The sequence below is a fragment of the Pteropus alecto genome, unplaced genomic scaffold (genome assembly GCF_000325575.1).
Source record: "Pteropus alecto unplaced genomic scaffold, ASM32557v1 scaffold185, whole genome shotgun sequence".
Lineage (NCBI taxonomy): Eukaryota > Metazoa > Chordata > Mammalia > Chiroptera > Pteropodidae > Pteropus > Pteropus alecto.
In genome coordinates this window covers 9,484,716-9,510,906 of record NW_006438088.1, presented here as the reverse complement: position 1 = coordinate 9,510,906, position 26,191 = coordinate 9,484,716, and the positions used below count along the sequence as shown (strand labels likewise).

Sequence of the window (26,191 nt, the reverse complement as noted above, 5' to 3'; positions counted from 1 at the left end):
TATTTAAAGTAGTCTGTTTACTGTAGCAAAGAGGTAAAACATATGTATTGTATTTTCCCAGATTCACATTAATTAATGCAAATTTAGAGAAGGTTTATATTGGCAGAGTTTTTTTTTAAATAAAGTGAAAATAGATTTTAAAAAATACAGAACTCATTCAATAGTAGTGCTTAATCAAAATAAAATCTCAATGCCAATAACTACAGTTCAAATCTTTCTCATCATAAATGAATTTCCCATAAAGAAAAATGAAATTGCTGACTCTGTGTTATGCATTTGGAAATTCTAAAAAGGATGCCAGTATACACTTGAGAGTGGTTAAAATTTTTTTTCTTTAAATCATTGAAACTTTTCTTCAAATGAGCTTTACTGAAGCCCAAAACATTCAGACAATGAATTATTGCCCTAGTTGACATGGGATGGGGCTGAATATGAACCCAGCACTTGGCCTATTCAGCCAGGAACTCTGGGTTTACTTGGGTCTGTAGATAGCAGAATTTGTAAAACCTGACTAGATAGGAGACTTACCATTTATTTGCATAGATTCTCAGATACGATTAGATATTTCGTTGAGAAATGGCCTGTGAGAGTTGGGAACAATGATTGAGTTAGATTTAGAAAAGCATATAAATATTTAATTTATACCCTTTGCTCTTTCAAATATCCCTAAATTAACGGGCCTTTTGCCTTTAAATGCCTGGTAAAATTTTTAATCCCTTATGTACTTATTGATATTACTAAAGGCGAATTGGAAGATCCACAGTGCTATTTGGAACTGTGCTCTTTTCTGTTGTATGTAGTGTTCCATCACATACATAATGCATATGGCATTCCTTTTCTCTCAAATCACTAAGTTTTATGTTTTGATGTGTATTTCGATTCCATTCTATACTTGTCATGCAACTTCTCAGGAATGACTCCTGGGTTCCAATTAAATAATGATCAGAAAATAGACATTGTTCCTAGTAGGAAAGCATGGATACTGCTTAATTGCAAAGATGTCACAGTTTACTTTTCTCTGAATTGTTTTCAGAATTTGCTGGTGACCGGCGCAGTTGATTGTAGTTTGAGAGGCTGGGATTTGAGGAATGTTCGACAACCAGTGTTTGAACTTCTTGGTCACACCTATGCTATTAGAAGAGTGAAAGTAAGTTTTTATCTTTTCATTTGATATGTAATATAAAAAAATAAGTATAATTAATGAAGTATTTTTAAAAGGTTGGGATTATTTTTTATGCATATTTTGTTACCCAACTATTGATAATTAATAATGAAAGCTAAAATTAGGTAAAATATTTGAATAATTATTGAATGAAATTGAGACAGTGTAGCCACTGTGTACTTAGGGTTAAATAAAAATGTTTTTTTCATTTTGTCATCCCCAGTCTGCTATTCCTTTTAATATTTTTTAACTTTAGTAATTACTTTTAGCATTATATTCTTCATAATTTTCCATTCAGTGGGAAGCTCTTTTTGCTTTGTTGTAACTCCTATAGCTAAATGGTTTGTTCTTTCTTTTCCTTAACGTGATAATATATATGAATGTTCACAAACATTTGGAGTATAGAAAATTTTCCACTCTGTAAACATCAGAGGATGAGATAACTTTTCTCTGCTGTTTCTGAGAAATTTGCCTGCTTAGGAGTGCTGTAATTTAGTTTCCCAGCTTTTATTTAGGTAGGTTTTGCTAAGTCACTGTGGAAAACATCTTATTAAGTGACATCTCTGAATTTAATTCTTTACTTTTTACATTAAGGGTAAAAAAGTGCCTTATGATCTTTCCAATGAGAAAGTTGTTATTCCTATTTTAAAAATTCCAAGTATCAGTTAAATTAATATTTTAAATTTTTTTTGGCTACAGCTTAATGTGTGAGACAGTGTCCTGTTTTTTTTCTTTTAATGGCACACAGGTTTTAGTAGTTGAAAAATATTTTTTATATGTATTTCAAAGTGCTTCTGAGAATAAAATAGGGTAATGAACTAGAAAGTTTTTAAATGTAGTTATTATGTGTATTTAACTATTAAAGTACTGGTAAGAAAAACACTGAAGAAAAATAATTGCAAAGGGCAGCCAGAAGATTTTTGCCTTGAGTTAAAGCATATGAGGTTTGGGAAAGCATAATTTTAAGTGACAGTCCTGACTAGACTTTATCATAATGTTTATGGAAATGACCAAATAAAGTAGCATGTTATAATTACAGCCAATTTCAAAAACCTTGTTTGTTTATTTTTATAGTTTTCACCATTTCATGCTTCCGTGCTGGCCTCTTGCTCCTATGATTTTACTGTAAGGTACAGTAATTTTTGATTAAGTTTCATTGTGAAATACCAAGTAGCATTTTCATCTTTTCAACTTTTATGAAAGCTAATGTATTTAACTAATATGAAAAAATGTGAACTGGGTACATTTGAAAATTTGTCACTGGTTGTGAGTTTTTAATGGTATTTATTTTAACTCGTATCTATTGCATGTATAACCAGTGCACTTATTCTACTTTTCTTTTCCCCCATTCTCTTCTCCATCAAATTTTGGATTATTTTAGTTATCCTTTGCCAGAACATGCAACATGTAACATACAGCACTGTCATATGATATATTATTCTCCCACTCTTGTTTCCACCTTTGCTTTGCTTTTAGATATATAACTAAATATATTAAATGCTCATCATCAATTTTTTTGCTGAAACTTCGTCATCATCTCTTGCTTTGATGAAGTTTTTCTTCTGGTATATTCCTCAAGAAGTGCTGATGATTAGAGCCCTTGAATGTTTAAAACTATTTCTCTACGTCCTTGATACTTGCAGGATAGCTTAGCTGAATATAAACTCCTTAATTTATATTTACTTCCTGGAGTTTCTTAAAAATGCTACATCACTTTTGTTTTTCTATGTTGTTGTTGTTGAGAATTTCAATGCCAATCTAATTTTCTTATCATTTAAGCTGTTTGATACTTTTCTCAGGGACTCTGATTGTTGTGGTTCACTTTTCCCTGTTACAGGTTAAAGAGGTCAGTGGATTATTTAAATATGTAGTTTCAGGTCTTCTTTTATTTCCAGAAAGATTTTTTAGATTATAATTTGAAATGTTAGCTCTGATCTATTGTTTTATACATAAATTGAATATCTTTTACCTGTCTTCTATATCAAACACTTTCTGTCAGATACCTTTGATTTTTTTTATCTCATTTTTATTCTCTTGGTTGTTGTTCTTCCCTTGTATTTTCATGTAAACATATTCTTTGAGTACCATGTATTTTTGTCTTCATTTCTGATATGGTTTTTGCCTTTTTTTTCCTATTTCTTTCTTGTGTCTATTTCAGCTCTATTTCACTTCCGTTTTTGTCCACTTTTTCTTTTGTTTTTGAATTCCTGATTATAAGGAGAAAACTCTGTTTTTCTCCTCTATTGTCAGTATTTCTGAGACCAGATGTGTGTGGACTTTTCTCACACCAAGCAATTCTCCAGTTCTCAACAGACACCAACTGGGTGTCTTATAAATTTAACTCAGTTCTGATAATATCTACCCGGAGATAACATTAGATCCTACAGGTTAAGAGCTCAGTTCCCCAAGACTGCTCCCACCTCAGATGCCAGTCGCAAGTCTAGGTTGTCACCTGTTCTTCTGACCTACCCACTATAAATTGTAGATTCCCATAAGCCCGTCCTCAGATTTGATAATTTGTTAGACTGGCTTACAAAGCTCAGGGAAAGATTTACTTACGTTTACCAGTTTACTTTAAAAGATGTTATAAAGGAAAAAGATAAATAGATGAAGAAGTACACAGGGTGAGGTTGCCAAGTGCAGAAGCTTCTGTCCTCATGGAATTGGAGTGAACACCCACTCACATGGATGTGTTCACCAACCTTGAAGCTCATCAAATCTTATTTTTCTAGAGTTTTTATAGAGCTTAATTTTTAGCTTCCCCACTCTACTTCCCTGCCTTTCCCTGGAGGTCAGTGGTTGGGGTTGAAAGTTTCAGCCCTCTAATCATTTGGTCTTTCTGGTGACCAGCCCCTTCCTGAGGTTGTGTGAGGGCTCCATCCTAAGTCACTCGTTAGCATAAACTCAGGTATGGCTCCTTATGAATAATGAAAGACCATCCTGTTATTCAGGAAATTCCAAGAGTTTTAAGAGTTATGCCAGAAACCAGGGACAAAGATGAAATATATCCTCATACCATGTTCATCAAGGTTTTTTTTTTTATGTCCCCAAATGCTTGTTTGAAGATTTTAATTCTATTTAGAATGTTATATTACAATTGTCTTCTACTTTGTTGTTTGTTTTCTTGAGGTGAATCTTTTGTCAAGTGACTTGTTTGAATTATCGTATCCATTTTATTTTTATAGTAGTTTTAAATTTTTTAATTGGTAAAGACTTTGTGTGTCTCTGCTCCTCTCTTCTCTGTTTAGTGTTTCCTAAATTGCCCTTGCTGTCCACAAAGACTTGCAGCTGGAAATGGGAGGTAGCTCACTCGTATACTGTTTTTATTTTTCTTCTTATGTAATTAGAAGTTTGGATATGTTGAAGGCCTAAGTTTTGTGTAGTTTTAATTGTTCTTTTTGTTGTTCTGTATTGGTTTCTATGAGGATCCACTAAGAATTTTAAATTTACATGACTTCATTGACTCAACCACCTAAAATTCCCCTCTCTTTTACTTCTGAGTCCGTATTTGACTTGGGAGAAGCTATATAACTTTGTTTGTGTAGACTGTACTTCTAATAGAAGAAATTACCGTGCCTTGAGAGAAATTACATACCCTAACTGGGTTTTGTTTTTGTTTTTGACTGATCCAATACAAGCAGGCAGACAAATTAGGAAACATAATTACACTGAGACTTCCAGCTCTCAATTAAAATGATAGCATAACCAGGTTTTGTTTTTTTTAATAGTCTATATAAAATAGTAAAGAATGATTATAGAATTTTTAGCATGAAACTCAAAGAATGGCAACATGGCAGATAAGAAGAAAAGTTATCAGTTGTTTGCTATCTACCCCAGGATGTTTCCAGACTGATACTGTGGAGCTAGATCATTGGCTGGAAGTTAGGGCTGTAATTGTGGACTGAAAGCTATTAACTTAACTGATAATTCAATCCATAAGAGTAAATAAACCAAAGGGAGATAAGTTTAGAGGAAGAAAAACAAAAAGACAGTATCTTCAGGAGAGGATAAATTTTGGAAGGAAGAAGAGAACAGCCCACCTAAAACAGGAAAAGACCCCAGAGCACGTACTATGTCACAGAAACTGCAGGAGAGGAATTCCAACCAGATGTGGATGACCAGTAATATCAAATCCTCCAGATGTCAGATCCTCCAGATAGGCTGAGCAGGATGAAGAAAGAACTTTGAATCTTCCCTCTTACATAGTGTCAATTGTGGGCTCAAAAGGAGTTTCTAGATATAGAATCTAGTCCTTGGCTTTCAGAGACCTTTGGTGATCACCAGAGAGTTGACCAACTGAGATGGGGCGTTGATCTTTTTTTTTTTTAAGATGAGGCAACCCTTGGTTGACCTCACAGATTGTAAGGACCTTGTCAGCTTACAATCCCTTATTTTTAATTTTTTTTATTTTTTACTTCTACAGCACCTGGTCTTCCTAGGTGGTCTCCCATCCAAGGGCGTTGATCTTTTGATAATCTAATTTTTAGTGTCCTTAACAGTTTTAATTGGGTCTTTCTGATTTTTGGAGCCTATCAATCAAGGGACATCTTAAGTCCATCTCACTGTTCTTTTTCTGATTTAAGGGGGAGACCTATACTTTCTTTTCAGAATCGTCATTACGATGATCTTAACCCTACTGACCAGTCTCTGTTTTATCTATATACTTAAGTATCCCTGAACACCACGTGCAAAAATGCCCCACTTTTCTAAATGTAGATTTGTCTCAGGAAAATTTGTTAAGTCTGGCCTTTCGAATGTGGACTATACTATTCTAAAATCTTGTAGGTACCTAACCATGCTCAGAAATCATCACAATTGGTTGCTCACAGTCTTATTTTTTTCTTCACTTTTAAAAATTAGACTTTGCTTTTTTCCTGACTCCTAAGTAGGACTGGAGATTGGAGGATAGATGTTGAGTGCTTCTGGGGAGAGAAATGGATTAGGTCATGGTTCTATGACATGCTACGAGATCAAAAGTGTCATAGCTATATTTGTAAGCATTTGGAAAAACTGAAATTATAATTAAATAATATATTTAACATATAGTTGAAAAAGACGTTCTAGTAGACAATTTTCCTATATAACTTAGAGTCCAGATATCTTTATATGCAAAATGGAATTGGTAATACCTGTCCTTCCAAAAGGTGATTATAAAAATTACTTAAGAGGACACACTCGAAAATACTGTCTTAATTCTCCGTTGTTCTCAAGCTTTGGTTCTCTTCTCAATCCACCTCATCAACTCTATTTTCTATACTTTCAGTTAAAAAAACAACACAACACCTTATTTCTTTCTTTTAAAAAAAGTTGTAATGCTCAAGCACAATTATCTCAATTTCCACAGCGGGCCTACAAATCCTTCTCAGTCTGTACCTCTGTATCTGTGTCCATTGCTCTTCTGCTACCCTTGGACCTGAGTGCGCTTGATCTCACACACTCATGGGACTTTACTCTATGGAGTTACCTCTTCTCCTGCATACATCCTCATTCTTCAAGTCTCTATTGACTTTCAGCCTGTAACTTCTTCCTTTATTCTATATTTTCCTTTAACACCACTCTTATATTTCTCTTTTCTTTCTAACCAAGTTTTTAGCATTCCTTTAAGCTTTCATTCATCAGAGCCATTTTAAGACCATTATAGTCACAAGAAACTTGGGAGGTCTTATCCCATATCATTTGAAATCTATAAAATAGATCCACATCACTGATTAAATAGGTCTAATTATATTGACAAGATTTTTAAACTTTTGCTTTTGAAGTGATCTGGCAATGAGTGACTTACTTATGATTGATTATTTCTTGGCAATCATTATGCTTACTTTGGAATTTTTGTGAAATTGAAAATCTAACCTAGAAATTATTATCAGATGGAATGAAGTGTTTAATACAAAATTTATGAATTAATGAAGTTAATTTATATATATTAATTACAAATTAATTTTAATTTTCAGCTCTTAGGCATTTTTGTAAGCCTTTGAAAGCTTATAGTCCTAGGCACTTATAGCTATATGTGCATTTACTTCTACATGTATACATGGCTTCAGCCTCCACTTCTTTACTGAAATTTCTCTGGCAGAAGCTACCAGTGACCTCTGTAACACCAAATCCAGCCCACTGTCAGCATTTATTGGACTGGACCTTGCTGCTGTATTTTACATTATAGATCAAACCTTCTTTCTTGACACTGCCTATCCCAGGGATTCTGTGTTCTTTTTTTATTTTTTTCATTTTCCACTGACCCTTTCTTCCTATGCTTCATCATGGATTCTCCTTCTCTTCTTCTTAAACTTGGTCATCTTTAGCTTGGTACTCTTTTACTTACAGAATGATGATTCCCAACTTCTTTTTTTCTGTTCTGACCTCTCTTGAGAGCTTTAGGCCTGTCTATTCAGCTGTCTGCTGGATGAATTATAGGCACCTGAATGTCCAGATAGATGTCTCAAACTAAACTCTGTTTCTTTCCTTCCTTCCCTCTACTGGACTTGTGTATATATGTACATTATTTGTCTCAGTTAATGGGAATGTTATCCCCAGTCAAGCCTGAAACCTAGAATTCTTTTTTTCTGCACAATTGGTAAACATTTTCCGTGTATGAAGTGGAATAAAAAACTTAAGCCAAATTGCTTCACAGGCAGTATATAAAAGCAATGTTATTTTTTTTTTTCAGTTATAGAATTTTAATTTTAACATACATATGGCTACTAAATTACTGTTTCGTCTTTGTACTAAATGCAACTGGAGGCTAATAACTGCGTATTTCGATATAAGATTATCAAAGACTTTTTTATGGAAAGGAATGTCAATAGAAAAGGAAAACAACAATTTAAAAAAAAATTTTTATATGCGTATTTTTGAGTATATGTATTATATGTATGTATATGTGTAACTCTCCACACATGTTGAGAATATGACTTTAATTGTACTAATGCCTTGTGTGAGTTTAGCCTCATTATTTGTGTGTGGTGATCATTCATTGGAAAGGTCAGAAAAGGCACGTTTTTTGGTAGATTTTTTACCCCATGTGATATGAATTAAATTAATCTTCTGAAGAAATTTAAATCTCATTGGATTGATGATATTTTTGGTGCCAGAAAAGCCATTTAAAAAAAAAAGAAAAGGATTTAAGATGTAAGACCCATCAGTAACCTGTTTAATTTTTAGCACAGATAATTATACAGAGATCACCTCTAGATTTTAGATTACTAGTTTTTGTAATATAGCTCATCAAATATAAGTTTTCATTTACTTCCCAATTTTTTCTATTTTGTTTAGTTTTTTAAACTTTTAAAATTTTATTTTAAAATAGTTCACGTGGTTTTATGAAATGCAAGTTTCATATTTTTGTTTTATATGGATATATTATATCTAATAGAAAAAGGTTTTAAGTTCTTATATACTAGTTCATTATGTTTCCCTGAATAAGTAATACAAATCTAAAAATATGTATCCTAGCATTTGAAATTATTTAGCATGGCTTAAATTAAATAAAAACTCCAACCTTTTTGAAAAATATCAGAACTCCCTTCAGCTGATGGGCAAAATACTCTAAAAATACACATTGGTTCTTTCTAAACTTTACTCAGTGTAGTACTAATTCTAAAATATTTCATAGTGACTTATTTCCATCCTTCATGAATGTTATCACTATAGATTTTAGCATATTATCTTCTCCTTATATACTTTCCATTGGGTTACTTCTTTGTTTGTAGAGCCACGTTTGCTCTGCCAGCCATGCATAAGCACAATTTGAGTTTTGAATGCTTATTTTGTTTCATACCAAGTAGATCATTTCATAAACACAGTCAGAAATCAAACAAGGTATGTGTGACAGCCAAATGAAAGTAAAAGCTGCTGTTTTTTTTTTTTCATTAAGATCAACATTTTGTCTCTTCCATATTGTAGCAAATGCTTCTCAGATGAAAAATATAACTTTCATTAATTGATAAAGCTAAAAGGCTCAGTTTAGCCTCAGAGTAACACTTTTCAGTTTCATGATACTTTTATAAATATTCTAACCTTTAAAACATTTTTTAATCAATGTTCTTTGGTAATAATAAACTAAACAGCAGTGTTTTTTTAGATTTGGCCAGAAAAATATGAAGTAAATTTTAATTCCAATTTTATTAAACTATGCTCATCCATAGCTGTATGATGTGAAACTCTTGCCTATAACTTTAATGTTTCTAACTCAACTATTGAGCTACTTTTTGGTTACAAAAATGGTACAACTGTACTCTACTTTAAAATTCAGGCATATTTATAGAATATCTGTTATCTGCCAGCCATTGTAATAGACAGTTTGGGATCTCTTGCTGAGTAAATGATAAACACGAAGGCTTAGAAAGAGGTAGGAGTACACTTAAGGGAGCCCTGAGCATGTCACTTGTGTTGGCATAGTGGGAGACACGTAGTCATAATATAGATATGGAGTAGTGGAAGATACATGTTCAGTGGACTAAATGTGGATTGATGCATGCTGGGTAACATACAAGTTAAAACTTGTATGTTCTAACTTGAACAAGTAAAAGCCAGACTGTCTTTTACTTGCCGTACAAACTTGAACAAGCTATTTTAAGACTGTATGGCTCAATGTCTTCATCTGTAAAATAGAAATTATAATAGTACCTACCACATAGGATTGTCATATTAGATGAATTAATATACGCAAATGCTGTCACATAGTGTTTGCCTCTATAGTCTTTATTACTACCAGAATGGATGGGACAGAAGGCCATCTTTTTGGGGCTGAGCCCCATTTCAGCTCTAGTCTTTAAGGGTGAAATAATAATTTTTATTTTATAACAACAAAAGCAGGCAGCCTTAACCCGGCCTTCTTGGAATTCAGTTCTTTGGTGACAGCAAAAAACTATTTGTCAGCATGTTCTCCAGTACATAACTTTTAAATTCAAAGTTCCAATTCTGAGTTTTAAAAATATGAATATAAGGTAACAGTATTTTTGTCAGTGCTTCTCTTGTCATAAGACCTGATGACAACAGTTGAGTTAATTGATAATTTATTATTCAACATAAAATTCAATGAGGGTAGACTAGTAGTGTGTTGATAAGTATTCAACAACTGGTTCTCTAGGCAGGTGGGAGGAACCTGCTGTGTAGTGTTGACGATATGAATGCAGTGGTATAAATACCTCCACCATGGCCAATATCAGGCTACCGATGTGATATGATGCCAGTAAATATGGGGTCGGGAAGAGATGTACAGTCAGCTCTCACAAGTCAATACAAACTGGCTCCAGCATTTCACTAGGATTGCTATCTTAATACTTATTGATTTTTAAAAGCTTCTATAATTATAATATATACATATATATACATTTTCATTGAAAATTTCCAGAAAGGTATATACCAGATACACTTCACTTAACCATTCTCTACCTCCTCTCCTTTCAGTGACTTTCTGCCCCCTTGGCAGAGCATTTTTCACCTTCGGTGCATTTTAGATGCCTTGAACTTTCATATTGTCTCTGTGGGCTCTCGGAAGAACATTCTTATCCATTTATTTATATGAAAGTAAAAGGACCTGAAGCTTAATGTGTATGTTTTCCTAATTACGTTTTCACTTTAAGCTAAACCTACAGTAATTCTTAGTGGGGCAGATTTGGTTTTGTGGCAGTGGTGGGAGACACTATTGGCATTTAGGTCAGGGAACAGGCATAAAATCCTACAGTGGCCATAACAGACCCCGCCATTAAAAATTGACTCCCCTTCCTCCAACAGTGCCCCTATTGAATTGGGTTTTGGGCAGTAGGAACACTGAGAAGGACAGGCCTAAGAGGGGACAGGTCTTTATTATGCTTAAAATTCTACTGCATCAGTATCTATTCTTATATTTAACTTCTTATTTTTGATTAGCTGTGTCTAGTTACAGAGTATATTCACATAAAATATTTCCTTTAATCCATACAACACTGGTGTGCTCATTTTATATAGAAGACAGTTGATTCAGAGAGGTAGAAGGGCTGGCCAATATCACATAGCTGGCAAGTAATAGAGCTAGACTTGAACCTACACCTTCTGTTTTCCAAGTTTTCTGATGTTACTTGATACTTGGAAACTTCTTGTAAGCCCAAGTCCTTGATGTATTTCTAAATATGTATAACTTTCCCCTATTACATAAACATGTTCTCCATGGGCACTAAATTGCCAAAATACAATATTGCCTTTAATCTCTGTAATCATTTCAGGATTGAAGAATTCCACATAAATGAGTCTTGACAATAATGGATGCATAAAAGGTTATGTGCAATAACTTTTATCTGAATAATTATGGGTTTAAAAATTTGGGGGGGTTATAATATATGTGTGTATATGTACATATGTATGTACACACAGGTACATATACACACACACAAACATACACATATGTATATTTTTTTATTGAAAAATGTTTGGATAGATATAATCAATATATCTATATAAGTAGATTACTAATGGGTGGGATTTCATATGTCCTTATCATAAATTTTTGTATCTTCTTTAACCGATGTATAATTTATGAACGCAATTTTAAATCTCAACAAAATTCTAACCTCCTCTGACAACACCTGGCACTCATCAGTTACTGAGCTGTCTGTGTAATGTAGAGCTGGCCTGAGGAACTGTGGTCCTCCAGAAACTGTTTCATAGTTGTTTTCTTTCACTTTTTATGTGCTTTTGTATATACGATTTTTAATCAACTCACTTAACAAAATTCATAGGCTACTTAAAAATAACTGTTTATCACATATACTCACTTTTCTATATATTTTGGTTATTTTGGGTTATTGTTCCTCCCAAAAGTCAGATTCCTAATACGTGCAGTGTTACTCTGGTAAATACATATCAGATGATCTGTCATTAAGTGAACTATATTACTGTTATTAAAATACTTCATTTGAGTGCCATGTTACACATGGGATATATTTCTGAAAAGTACAATATAGTTTAACTTAAAAAATATATAACTTTAAGGTTTTATTATGAGAGATTGAAGTCTACAATGTAGAGTCAAGACTTAGTAACTAATTCATTCAGAAAAATTTAAGAAGATACAGTACAATAGCTAACTTTTGCTAAATCTCTACTCATAAATTGTAATTTAATAAAATTTAAAATTAATAAAGAGGTGGGGGAGGAGTACAAAATGGGATAGGAGGTTTTCTAGAATCAACCCTGTCCCTCCCTATGCCTCACTCTCTGGGGACATATGGGAAAGTTCTATGAGTTAGAAATCTATTGTGTGGTAGGGTGAGTATGTGGGCTTTTGAATTAATCAGACTTGAGGTGAAAGGCTGACTCCTCTATTTCCCAGCCCTGAAGTACAGGAAATGATACCTGTTTTTTGGAATGTTCAGAGGATTCAGTGGAGGTATCTGTAAATGCTCAAAGAAATAGCAGATACTTTAAATGGAAATATTAATAGTAATAATGTTTCCTAATTTAAGATATAAGTACCATAGAGAGAGTTAAGGTCATCAGTATGCATGCCTTACCTAGCATAACTTTAATAAGATAATTATGTTGCTTAAAGCTACTGAGGAGCTTTGTGAATGGGAATTCTTGTTCCACTGTCAAGGTCAAGTGGAGGAAGTGTACCTTATGAATATGGTGCAGCATGAACCAGAACAGTGGGTATATTATACAAAGTTGAATGTATGTGTGGGTCATTTTATTTAAATCCATAATCACGTGATCATTTCTACTTCAATTCAACCAATATTTTTCTCTAAATTATTACATATTATCTACATATTTGTTAAAAATTATTTTTTAGAAAGGCGACACTGTGTAATAGGAAAAGTGATATAGTTTAAAATCTTTGATTTGCCATTACTAGCTATTGTTATATTCAGTCTCATATAAAATCACTTAACCTCCCTGAGCTGCTATTTCCTCAGTCATAAAACATCATCATTATGAGATTTAACTTTTCAGTATATGCCAGGCTGTTCACATAGTGCCTGGCCCATTTCAAGCACTCAGTAATTTTTAGTTTCTTTCTTTTTTTTCATTCACATGAATGTTCCTCAAACTCTGTACTTAGCACCACATTACAGTAAATATATGCTCTTGATGTTGTCTGTAATTTATTTTTAAATGGTTGAGAAAACATTATTTTATATATGTATATGTAGACAGAGAAAGATAAAGCAAATGCGGCAAAGTTTTAACAATTGGTGAATCTAGATCAAAGAGTATGTCATTTTTAAAATTTTTCTGTGTATTGGTAATTTTCAAAATAAAAACATTTGAGGAAAAAAGTAAGCTGTATTCGCTCTGTAAAATAAGACACTGAAAATCTTTCTTACTAATACCTTCTAATAAATGTGACATTTAATGTATTATTTAATTGTAAAATAAGAGAAATAGCTTTATTATATTGCTTTAGTGAGAAAATGGTCTTTAATTGGATTGTTGTAAACATAGAATCTTAACAAAGCAGCAGACACAGAAATACCTTTTATCTTTGTCATATTTACTCTTGTAGGATTTGCCTTTATAAAGTAAGTATCTTAACTTTGGTATGGTTGATGGGCTTTTTTGATCCTTATGCTTATTAGCACAGAGATTTCCATGGGCAGATACTTCTCTTTCTTCCCCTTCCCCATAAAAAAAGGTCAGGCAAAGTAAACAGATAGTATAGCTGAATATGTACTCTGTCTCACAAACCTTTCATTTCAACTTTACCTAGTCCCCCTTACCCACAAAAAAAGGTCAGTCAAAGTAAATAGATAAGAGAAGTGGCTGAATGTGAGCTCGTATGCAGCTTCAGATGATCATTTTACCTCATTTTTCTAGATAGTTGTTTTTAATTCCTTTACATTTGTTTATTTAATCACAAGAAATTATGTGGCTGATGATATAATACTAATTGCTAACATTTGCAGGAACTGTGATTGAATTATTTAAAAGATCAAGAATGGTTTAATGTTCTATGCTTTTCAGATAGCTTAGATATAAATGTCTTTGTGACTGTCACATTTTTTGCTTTGTGGCAAAGGTTCACCAAACATTAGCACTGATGTTAGGACAGCATCTTAATGTAGTCGTCTTTCATTTTCTTTTCAAGAATGAGAATATCCGTATTCACATATTATGAGGATATATTTTATGTTAATAAAACACACTGCCTGATTACAGAGGAGTTGTCTGTTTCATTGTTTTGTCCCTAGCACCTGGGACATGAGTATACTAAAAATTTATTTATAAATGTAAGTGAATTTAAAATGTATGAGAAATTTTGATATCCTTTGGTCACTCTGACTATAAAAGCCTACAAACAGTTATATTTTAATATAGTTTTCTCTTTAATTATGTTTAAAGTAGTCATTACTGAAACTGAATTTAAAGTGGAAAGACCTGCTGGGATAAGACAATGTTATTTTTCAAGGAGAAAATTTTCTGTTCTGTTGTTTAAGTCAGTATTGACTAAGTTGCAAAATTTTACTATTTAACAAATTTAGAACCATTATATTGATATCCTGATTGTTAACTAAAGTTAAAGATAGATATTTTTATTTCTTTCTACAACTAATTGCAATATGTGATTTACTGACAAATCTCTTTGAGATTCATATACCAGTGGCTAAGATATTTATATGGATGAAGCAGTAACTTGTGAGTTTGTCGATATGTTGGGTTTTTTTATATGTCTTCAAAGAGTTTTCCATTTGACTTGTTTAAATTAGAAAATTCTTGGGATAATTATTGTCCTCCTGGAAAGATCTTTCGATGAAGTGAAGCGTCATTTTGCAAGTTAAATACCAGGTGAAAAATGAAGATAATTTCTTAAAAATGAAACAGCATACATAAATTAGAAAGAAACTTGTAAGACTTGATTTTCTGTATTTTGATTTATAACTACAGAACATTTTCAGAATTATTGCTAACAGTTTTCTTTAAGAATCAAACCAAATCCATGCCTAATTCAAACCTAATGGAAGCACATGAAGAAATAGATCTAAAAGGAGTGAGGAATGTTAAGCCTTAGGTTAATGGAGTATAAGTCACCGCTTTGAACTTTGAATTGTGCTGATTAGTTCCAAAAGAAAATTTATGGAGTTTGTCAGTTGATTTGCATTATAATGTTTTAAAAATTCTGTTGTGCAGTTTCAATAAGGCAACTGTGTGGATTTCGTTGTGTATATTTTTTAATGTAGATATTGCATCATCTTCCATAGTCGGAAGTCAAAAGATAATATCTGAAAATGAAAATAATCAATGAATTCTCTGAGCATATTATTTAGAAATGTGGAGTAAAAAATCAGAAGGAACAGCTAAAAGAATTTAAATTGATTGCCTTCTAGGTGAAAGATTGAGGGGTTGAAGCAGGAAGTTGATGTTCTTTGTCATAAGCCTTGTAGAATTAGTGGACGCAAATCTGTGCAATTATAGTTTTAAACAGGAAGCCAATTGAGCAGAACCTCAGTGTTTCCCTCTCTTAGTTATTTGCACACATAGTAAGCCTATTTATTTAGATCAACTGGATATTACCCGCCAGTTGTTAGTAGTTTATTTTGTCCACTAAGAACTCAGAGATAAATAATTCACCCTTGAGGTCTGTCCTGAAACCCCAATCTAGAATGTGGCAACACTAAATAAACATTCTAATACTGAATTCTTAGAGGTTTCACTTAATAGAGTGAACCATACAGAGAATAAAAACAATAATAATTATTCTATTTTCATCTTTAAATCCAGCGCTATATCTTTTAGGGCATGTGTGTGCATGCACATGTGTGCACACTCATGTGTGAAACCAAAACCATCTTGAGCTAGCTTAAATAAAAAAGAGGGGATGTTTCTCAGCATGTGGGCTCCCTCAGAGCCCCCGGGCAGAAGTGCCCAGGGCCTGAGGTGGGTACTGAACGAAACTGCTTTAAGTGCCTGTTTCATCATTCCTCCTCTTTCTGCAGATTGATTTTTTTCTTCTTTTTTTTCTCCCTAAGCTTTACTAGAAAGGAAATAAAATTATTTAGTCTGCTCTGTGTCTCTTTTTGTTTCTCCACCGTTGTCAGTGTCTGTCTTTGGGCACCCCCATCACTGTATCCATCCTTCTGTGAGGAAAAGTTGTTTTAAAAAAAGGAGATCCTTGTGAGCTGTGCAGACACTCCACAACCAAACCACACGAGTGGGTTTATTCATAAACGCTCAGCTGCAGAGATGAGGACAGTGAGTATTCACGGTGATATAGCTAATAAAAGACCAAAACTCAGGCAGGAGGCATTCTTCAATATTTAAGTGTGGAATGAAGTTCTCGTGCAACCTCATCTGATCCCGTTATTGTCTGTACTTCTGTGAAATGATCTTTTGCTCTGTGTAGCCACATTTTGGTGCCAGTTACAGTTCAGATATACGTAGACTATTGTTATCCTTGAGATAATGATATTATTTCAAGAGTAGATAGTTCTTACCATTTTGTTTATTTTCTAGGCAGTTATTTGCTTGAAACTTCATTGCAAAATTATTTTATGGTTCTTCATTTTGTGCCAGTAAGCAGTAAACAAACTCTGTGGGAGTTTTTCTTTTTTTCCTTTATCTCTTTTTGTTGGGATGTGGCATTTTCCATAAAGTCATCCCACATCCCTGTGGGTTGCAGCCATAAATACTCCCAGAACAAGCTTTCCATCAGCTAATGGTTTTCTTTAATTTGTCAAAGTACTCTAGCTAGGCTTCGTGGTATGTGGTTCCTGTACTTTGTTTATTGTGATGAAGTGGAGTCAGCCCCTCTAAAATACAGACCTAATTAAAGTTTTAATTGAAATATTATAAATAATTAATTTTGACCGAGAAGCTTAAGTCTAGAATTTTATACTTAACCTTGAAAGTTTGTAAGTATGGTATGGTTTCCGATATTTGCAATTGAGGTTCTAAAAGTCATCTTTGGAAATAGTAATTCTTCAAGCTTAATCATATATTTTTCATTTAGCAGGCAATTCATGTTTTTCTGTTTTAAACTTTATTTTCGCTGTTACCAGTTCCAAAACGAAACCTCTCCAACCCAGTCATGCAAATAAATGAGCATTAGCACTTAAACATTTTTGAGTTAATGAATGAAAATTTAGCTCTTTATAAATTGGTAAAATTTTGCTTGCTACAATTTATATTTTTTTAGTCCCCTCCAAAAATGATACAGATGATAAAATAATAAGCTCATGGTTCCATGTGTTCTACTTAGGGGGATTCACTTTAAAAGGATGGGGATCTCTGAGGTTACAAAAATTGCTGATTAGCTGAGTGATAGCTGAGTTAGGAGGAGACAGCAGGGCAGATGTGAATGCAGTAAGTGCCTATAAAAAATATTAAAAGAGAGAAAGGAAAATTTATGAACTCCTTGCATCACTGCTGTCTAATTCATAATTTCCTTAGGGTCTTAGTTTTGAATGTAAGTTGACAGACTAAAGGAGTCTTGGCATGGGCTTCGGCTTATGGAATCTTCTATGTAGTCTGAGGAGTGTGGGGGAAGCCTAACTTGGTCCAGGTCCATTTGAACTTTCAGGATGATAATTGACACTTCCTGAAGAATTCCAGATCCTGCCCACCTATTTTCCAGGTTCCTTGGCACAGACCTAGAGAAAAAGTGAATGGCAACACCTTTCAGTAGAAAAAGTACTGGACATGATGCCAGTGGAGTCTGTGCTTTAGGGCTGCCATTTATTAGCTATGCCACCATGGATTGCTTAATTCCTTTTGAGAAACACTGCTTTAGATGGTGATTCTCTAGCCTACCTGGTTGAACATCAACATTTCTTGGGAAGGGATTTCTGGATTTTGTACAGGTATACTCAGTAGGAATTTTTAGGGGGAAAGTTCTCAGCAAAGCCAAGTAATGTGTACTTTCTGAATGTCTGATATAATAAGCCTTGGTCCATCATTTGGGAACCATGTCTCAAGGTGATTAAGTTACCTTATTGGTAGGGTTAGCCTTTGTTATTTGATTATCTTGTCCTTAATATACTTATTTAATTTATTTTTTGTCCAATTATTCATTCATGAAATATTCTTGGAGGGTCCATATGTCAGACACTTATATACACGCAAGAGATACTAAGAAGAATAGGAAAATGTCCCTGAATTCAAGGAACTTAGTGGCTTTTAGAGGAAAATAGATCTGTAAATAAATATTGTTAACTATGTCAGCAGCCAACAACATGGGAATCATTCTTGATTTCTTCTGTCCTATTAGTTTTTCTGCCTAAATATATCTACAGTCCATCTTTTCTCACTGCTATCACCTTATCCAGCTGCTATCATCTCTTTTTAGACCACTAGGATCCCCACATCCACTCTTGAGCCCTCAAATCCATTCTTCTCACAGTAGCCCAGTGGTACCTCTAAAGAGCAAAGCTGATCATAATACATAGGGAACTCCCTGTACTGTCTTCACAATTTTTCTACAAATTTGAAACTATTCTAAAATGAAAACGTTTATTTAAAATGTTTTTTAAAGAAAGCAAAGCTGAGTATATAAACCTTCTGCTTAAAACTCCTCAGCGTGTGTGTGTGTGTGTGTGTGTGTGTGTGTTATGTATCTGGTTTGTGTTTATTTTTACACTTAAGAGAAAAATCCCAAGTTCTTCACATATTCTACAAGAGCTGTGTGATCCAGTCCCACTTGCCCTGTGTAACCCTCTTGCCCTTGCCCTGCCCCGGTCTCGGGGGCCTTCTCAGTCACACACCATCAGGCTCATTGCTGACAAGGAGCAAGCAGTTGTCTTTGTGCTCCACCTGGCTAACTCCTCAACCTTCAGATTTCAACTCAGTGTCTCTTACTCAGGACATCATTCTCTCATCATCCTGTGTTGTCTTCTGGAGTACTTGTCAATTGTAATTACATTTGTGTTTTTCTGTTTTGTTGTTGTTGTTGTTGTTGTTGTTGTTGTTTTTAATGTCAGTTTATCCCACCAAACTAGGAGCTCCTGGAGGGCTGTGGCCATGTCTCTTTTGCTTCTGGTGCTTAGCACAATACCTGGCACATACTAAGACTAATAAATTGTTGAATGAATAAGTAATTAAATGAGGAGAAAAAAAATCCTTGTGACATTTTTTGCTCTTCTCTAGAGAATGCCACACTAAAGCAGTACAGACAGAGGGAATTATAATGGTACAATTTGCTTAAAATTGTAAAATCACAACTGAAACTAATGTACACGTAAGGCATTGAAAAGTAGCCACAACTCTCCCGTCTTCTTATAGTTAGGAAAGACTCACGAAGATTTGCTGCCTAACCCCTGAGTTGAGAACAGAAAAGGAAAAGGACCTAGAAAAGTATTTTAAACCTTCCACTGAATTCATCTGTTGGCTAAATTTTATTAGTATGGAGATTTCAAATTACATTTTAGTAAAGTAAAAAGTAATTTCAACTTAATTTTTGAAATAGTTTAGATATTTTATTTGACACAGTGCTACATACTTGCTTTGTTAAGGAACTATGGAATCAGAAGGCAGAAAGCCAAGACATTGTACTATGATAAATTTTTCTCTCTCTCCATCTCCAATTTAAATGAAAAATGTTTCTACAGTTCTATAATATTTTTAATCATTGGAGGTCTGTCCAGTATATTTCCTTCCCATGAGAGAGCTTAAATAGTGATTTCATCAGCAAAGAGACAAAAAGGCACCAAGTAGTATATATGCTGGACCAAAAATCCATTTCACTTAAAAATAATGTGCCTTATTTGACCACTTAATGATGTATGTAGCATGACTTCTCACAATAAAAAGGAGCTCCTTTTACTTGTGTGATAAGTGCACAAAGGCCCTCAGTTATGTAGAACTTATGGGACCCTTGCATCCAGAAGAAAATTACAAAGAGAGATCTTACCTATTCCCTTAATCGCAAATGTGAGAAAACCTGGTAAAATGCTAACTTTCCTCCTTTCACTTCCCCCTTACAATGGAGGAACAATTAGAGATACATAGAAAAATCTGGAACTATACACATCAAACTGTGAACAATGGTTGCCATTAAAGAATCAAAATGAGGAAAGAAATGCATATATTTCTTTTGTTATTAAAAAATCCATTAGCAATTAAAAACAAATGATAATTAATTATCTTTTGGTTTCCTAACCTATTTACCTTGTGCAATTTACTATATTTGATTTTTTGATAAGATACTTTAGTTTACTGAAAACTTTTAAAATTATATTAATATTAATTTTTTAAAATTTTACCGTTCTCAATCCCCTTGAAGTTAGGAAAGTTGAAGTGTAGATTCTCGTGATTTAGCAGATCTTCTCAGGCAAAAGCTGGCTTCTTTGTTGCATTTACTTTTCTGGGTTTCAGACTTTTTTTTTACCTCCGTGTTCCTCACTGATGCTTTCATAAAGATTTGTGGTGGTGGTTTGTTTTCATATTAAAATATGATAAATCTAGCAATTCTAGTTGTTTTCAGTAAGAATGTTGATCTGGGTATTTTGTCAGTCATTCTGCTGGAAACGAACCTGATAATTTTTTGCACCATAATATACATTTTGTGTATTACAGAATTTCTTTCAGAGATCCGAAATTGTATAATAGCTAATAGTCCTTTTATGTCATTCACTAGAGTAATCCTCCGATCATCAAATAGTATCCTTAGAGTTTTAGCATGTATTTTGTTTGATGAATTTTTTGCAGAGTGCAAGTAGTGCTTGATTGTTTTTCCCAGGTTAAAATTATGGTGGGCATGACTCTGGTGCGGAACTGTGTGGGGCCTTGACTGACATTAAGTTATGTATTAGAGCAAATTCAAATTGACTTTTTGAATAGACTCTTAGCCCTCCTGCCCATGTGACTTCCCCTTATTTGAATAGACTCTTAGCCCTCCTGCCCATGTGACTTCCCCTGGTTTCACACATGTGCCCTTATTAAGCATCCTGATTTTCATAAGGCCTACCTATCTTGTCCTTAGTGCAGCCTTATCGTTAACTGGCTCAAAATAACAACAAAAACTGCATTCCAGGAACTCGTTAGACAAGTATAAACATATGTCTTGTTGGTTTTTATCATCCTTAAAACGTTCTGAAAGAAACCGATTTTTATGGTTTGTCTAAAGAGTATTTAGCCTGTCCATTCTACCGAAATAAAATCTAAATCCCAAAGGAAGTCAGAGAGCTGCATACCTGGATTAAATTGACCTTCCCATGGAATGATTCCACCAAGCTGCTCTTTGGGCTGATGCCATTGACTCATGGGTAGCAGCCCATGAAACAGCATCTCTGTTTCAGTAAGAGATGTTCAGGATGTTCTTCATTATGTAATCATAGGGTTTCTTCTCCATTAACTCCCAAGGGTGAATTTCCTTTTGAGATTTCCAAGAGCATTTTGGTTGTAGACACTATGAATGCAGGGCCTGATCGTGTCTCCCTTTTTTCTTTGGCTGCTGGAAAGCTTAGCATCTTGAGAGACGCTCCCTTGTAAAGTGTATACAACATCGTGGACTATAATTTTGTCTATAAATATTGCAGATTTGAATTTACTCTCCAACCCATACTTTTATTTTAATTCTTTTTTTTTTTTTTTTTTGCTGTGTTCATGACATATTTTTAAAACCATTCTGAATATTTTTTGAAACATAGTGGGTATATACAGAATCATTTGCTTATTTCAGATATTGCAAATCAGTGAATACCATGTTTTAGATACGAAATTACACAATTACATATTTACTTTTGCTTATGTAAAAATTATCAAGATCTAGAAAATTATATTCCAGTACAATTCACTATCTCTAGACCCAGAGGAACAAATATGCAAAGATAACGGAGACCACTAGTATGATTTCTGAAGATTTCAGCTAGTTCCCTCATTTGAACAGGCAGATTTTCAAAAATATAATCACTCTCACTAAATATTTTCTAGAGTTCAGTAATCAGGTAAAATGAGCTATTTATTCATTGTTTCTCTGGTACCACAGAGTGGATTATCCATAGCAACAATCCTTTGTCAAACTTAATAAGACCAACTCCGTTTTTATTAGGAAAATAATACCACCAGGTTAAACAAACTGACTGTTGGTTTTGTGTATTTACTCTCTTTCAAAGAGATCTGCTAAACCGTCAGTGTGTTCCATGTTATGTTGTACATCATTAGGAAGGCTGAATTGGAATATGACTCTTGTGATTCTGAATGTGCCATTTTTATGGTTGTTTTGAGTCAAATAAGAAAGATGATGAGTGTATAAAGCTTTAGAAATGAAGTACTATTTTGTATATTGAAAATAGGGTCAAATTCTTCTCTGTACAGTAGAAATCAGATGTTATGATAAATATTACCCTCCCATAGAGGATAAGTAGAATACATAATATTGGCCAAGGAAAACACATTTCAGTTTTTCTTGACTCTAGAAATTATATTGATGTGGAATCTATAAGAAAGGCTGTGCCTCAAAAAAAAAAAAAAAAGATAGTTTCAGAATTATAGAGATTTTCATAAGGGAGAAGAGATTCGTTTTAAAGACTTTGAATTGCTGTTGAAATGTAAATTAAACCTAAGATCTTTTCATGTCAGTCATTGAGAAATGAAGTAGTATTTAAAATCACAAAATGTTAGAGTTCATGTATTCCAATATCTGTATTTTACAGCCATGAATGCTTTTAGAAATTGCTGCAAAAGCCTAGTATGTCTCATTTCAAATGTCCTTGTGCAATATAAAAAAAAATAACTAAAGCTTGTTAAGCTTCCATCCTACAAAATATACTAATAGGAATATAATAATCTTTTACAAGGGTAGATTGATTAATTTTTTAATATAATAGAATGGAGTACTTTTTTATTAGATTTTTAAATGAAGATCAGTAGTGGGGCTCTGCATTTATGAATAGGTTGAACCTATTTTGATAAAATCCTTGCTATGTTAAATATCTATCTTTTCTTAGATAAATTTTTTGGTAATTTTACCACTTAAATTATTTCTTTTTGTTTATATTTACAGATTCTGGAACTTTTCAAAGCCTAACCCTCTTCTTGAAACAGTGGAACATCACACAGAGTTCACTTGTGGTTTAGATTTAAGTCTTCAGAGTCCTACTCAGGTAATGGGTGTGATCTCCTGATGTTTTTTTCTACCCATACAGTTCACAAATAGCTCTATGTGTGGCATCTCTTGCTTTTATGAACAAAACTGTTGCCTTTAGGGAAGAGCAAAGTACATTTACTTAATCATCCTGATCTCTTTTGCTATAAAAGTTGAGCATTTGAAATGTTAGAGAAGAGATATTCAGAAACTCAACATACCTCCCTTCTCTTGAAAGACTGACTTTTCTGAGAGGTAAAGGAACCTTCTCAAAAAATATTGTGCCTAATATGTCGAAGGCTTTGAGTAGACTTCTCCCAATGGAAGGGGCGACAAGAAGAAAGGAATGGGGAAGGACTGTCCTCAGAGGTTGGTGGGAATCGAGAGTGTGTGATCCTAGATTCAATTGTCCCACTAAGCAATTGAGATGATGGCCAGGTGATTTGCTTCTCAGGACTGTCACCCTCATCTCCACACTCCGTATTGAAAGAGTTCAGATGGAGAACAAAATAAAGGAGAATGGAGACTGCTTTAATTAATAAACTTTATATTTCTCCTTTTTGTTTTTTTGTGGACCTGAGAGTTTAAATATTTATGTTTTTTTCTTTTTTAAGCCTTTTCTATTTTGGAAACTCAGGTCAGAAACACTAGAATATGTTGAGTGATAAGGCACTTTATAGTAGACTATGTGAAAACACTAAAATATCAACAAAACAAAATAATATGTGGAAATTCTAGAATATAACTAAGAAATTATGCTTTCATGACAAATTTTAGAAGTTAGACAAAAAGCAAATTCCATTTTTTATAACTGTGTTCTTAAATTTAAATGAACATATGGATTTTTTTATTTTAGGATTTTAAGACTTGATTTTGAGTAAAATATTCTCATTAGACATTAGAATAGTCTCATTAACATTAGAATAATTGTTTAAAAATGACTTAATAGCATCTGGGAAGAAACTAAAATATTGATGAGTGAAATGGCATTATCTTTAATGTAAATACAATGTGCTTCGAATGAACTAGTTTCTCTTCTGAGAAATACATTTATTATAGATGATTTTTAATAATCATTCCTATTTGTTATGCCAGGTAAACAAAAAAAGTTGTACCTGTTGAAACATGACAATACCGAACAAAGGACCTAAATAAACATATTCCTCTCAGATATTCTGTTAACCGGTATTTTATGAGTCCCAGACCATGGCCTGAGGCAGCACATATGCCTCCTTGACTGCCTCAGTCATGGCAGTTTGTCACCCTGGTCTGACGAGTACCGAATGATTTTTAGACCACCTTATTAAAAGCAATTTTGTTTTCAGAGGATTTATTAATTAGATTTTATGTATCCTTAAGTAATAAGAGATTTTATTACAAGGCCATGTATTTTGTTTGCAGTCTGGTGACTGCCACCCATCTTTCCAGTTGAATGACCAAATTCCATTTGTACTAAGGAAATAGTTGCTATTGAGAGCAAATAGGAGTAGAAAGGCAGAAGTCTTTGAGCTCTAAATAAGCAGCAAGTTCAATGGCATAATGTATAGTCCAACTGTGCTGGCAATCTCCACTGATTTAATTTATAGTAGGACAGAATCTTGGGATCAAGAGGGACCTTAGAAATAAGACTGCTCCCTCTCATTCATTTATTCTTGCCACAGATATTTTCATATGTCAGACCTTGTGCTAGACAGCGGGGTTACAGTGGTGAATGAGAATAAACATGGGCCCTGCCTTCATAAAGCATTTAGTCTACTGTTACATAAAATAATCTCACAAAGGAATGTAAATAGATAGCTGTGACATGCATATAAAGAGAAGTACTTGTTTCACAAGAGTTCATAATCAGAATAGATAATTGACTATTTAAGAAATCCGTAAGGAATTGTGGCTCGTCTGAGACTTGAAAAATGGGTAGTTGTTAATTATATGAAGAAACAGAAGGAAGATACATCATAAAAAGGCAAAAGTAACAGTGTGTTACAGACCCTGTGATGGGAAGGAGCATGGATAGTACTTGAGAATGAAAGAAATTATTATTTTTTCCTTACTTATGGTATATTATTCAACATTAGAATTTAAGAAAATATATTTGCTTACTTGTCGTATTTTTAAAAAGTGTAGAGATTAACCAAATTTTGTTTTGCCCTATTCTTAAATGTTAGTCAGTTTTTCTTTATATAAATTTTGCTATGTGTTATAGGGCATACAATGAAATATTGAAGAGTTTTTATTATTTAATATATCTTTTATTAATGTATTTTTAATCTTTTAAAGGTATTATTACATAGTTACTATTTTATTAATATTTGTTTGACATTCATTGATTCATTCTGTCATTGAATACTACAGATGTGTGGGACAGGAAATTACAGTGTAGTGTGATAAATGCTAAGACAGAGGGAAGCAAATGACACTTTGGGAAAATATGTATTTACTTATTTATGATATGATGTGAATGTATCAGTTATAAATATTCGTCAGGTGCTTACTAAGTGCTGGGCATTGTTCTAGGTACTAAGAAAAAAGCATCAAACAAAACAGACTATATTCTTGCTCTCATGGGGTTTACATATTATGGGAGGAATCAAATAATTAACAAGTAAACAAACAAGATGATTTCATATAGTAGTCAATACTATTCAGAAATGAAGCACTTTTATAGTGAATGGTGGGGGAGGAGGTACTTTAGCTTGAATGGTCTGGGGGAGGCTCTCCAGGAAAGCAAAATTGGAGCTGAAAATCAATAATGATATGGAGCCAGCCACCCCAAAATAAGGAAAGAATTGTTTTTCAAAGAGAAAACAAATATCAACTCCTTGAGTTGGTAATGGATTTGGTATGATTAAGAGACAGAAAGAAGGCCAGTGTGGCTGGAGCCTAGTGAATGAGAAGAAGGGTAATAGGAGTTAGGTAGGGGTCAAATTGTGTAGGGCCTTGTAGATCCTACTGTGTTTCTTTGTAATAGCATTATAAAGCTATTGGAAATTTAAAAGCAGAAGAATGATAGAAATTCATTTGTTTTATTAGTGTAT

The 26,191-nt window shown here is 33.5% G+C and overlaps 1 protein-coding gene across 1 annotated transcript in view; it reads left to right on the top strand.

Annotated features, from left to right (window-relative positions):
* Positions 1 to 26,191, top strand: part of PEX7 (peroxisomal biogenesis factor 7) — a 71,476-nt gene that overhangs the window by 28,848 nt on the left and 16,437 nt on the right. The window contains exons 7-9 of the mRNA XM_006915384.3: positions 1,034 to 1,147; positions 2,237 to 2,292; positions 23,076 to 23,175. Coding sequence (XP_006915446.1) covers positions 1,034 to 1,147; positions 2,237 to 2,292; positions 23,076 to 23,175 — 270 coding nt within the window. The remainder of the gene's footprint in view (positions 1 to 1,033; positions 1,148 to 2,236; positions 2,293 to 23,075; positions 23,176 to 26,191) is intronic.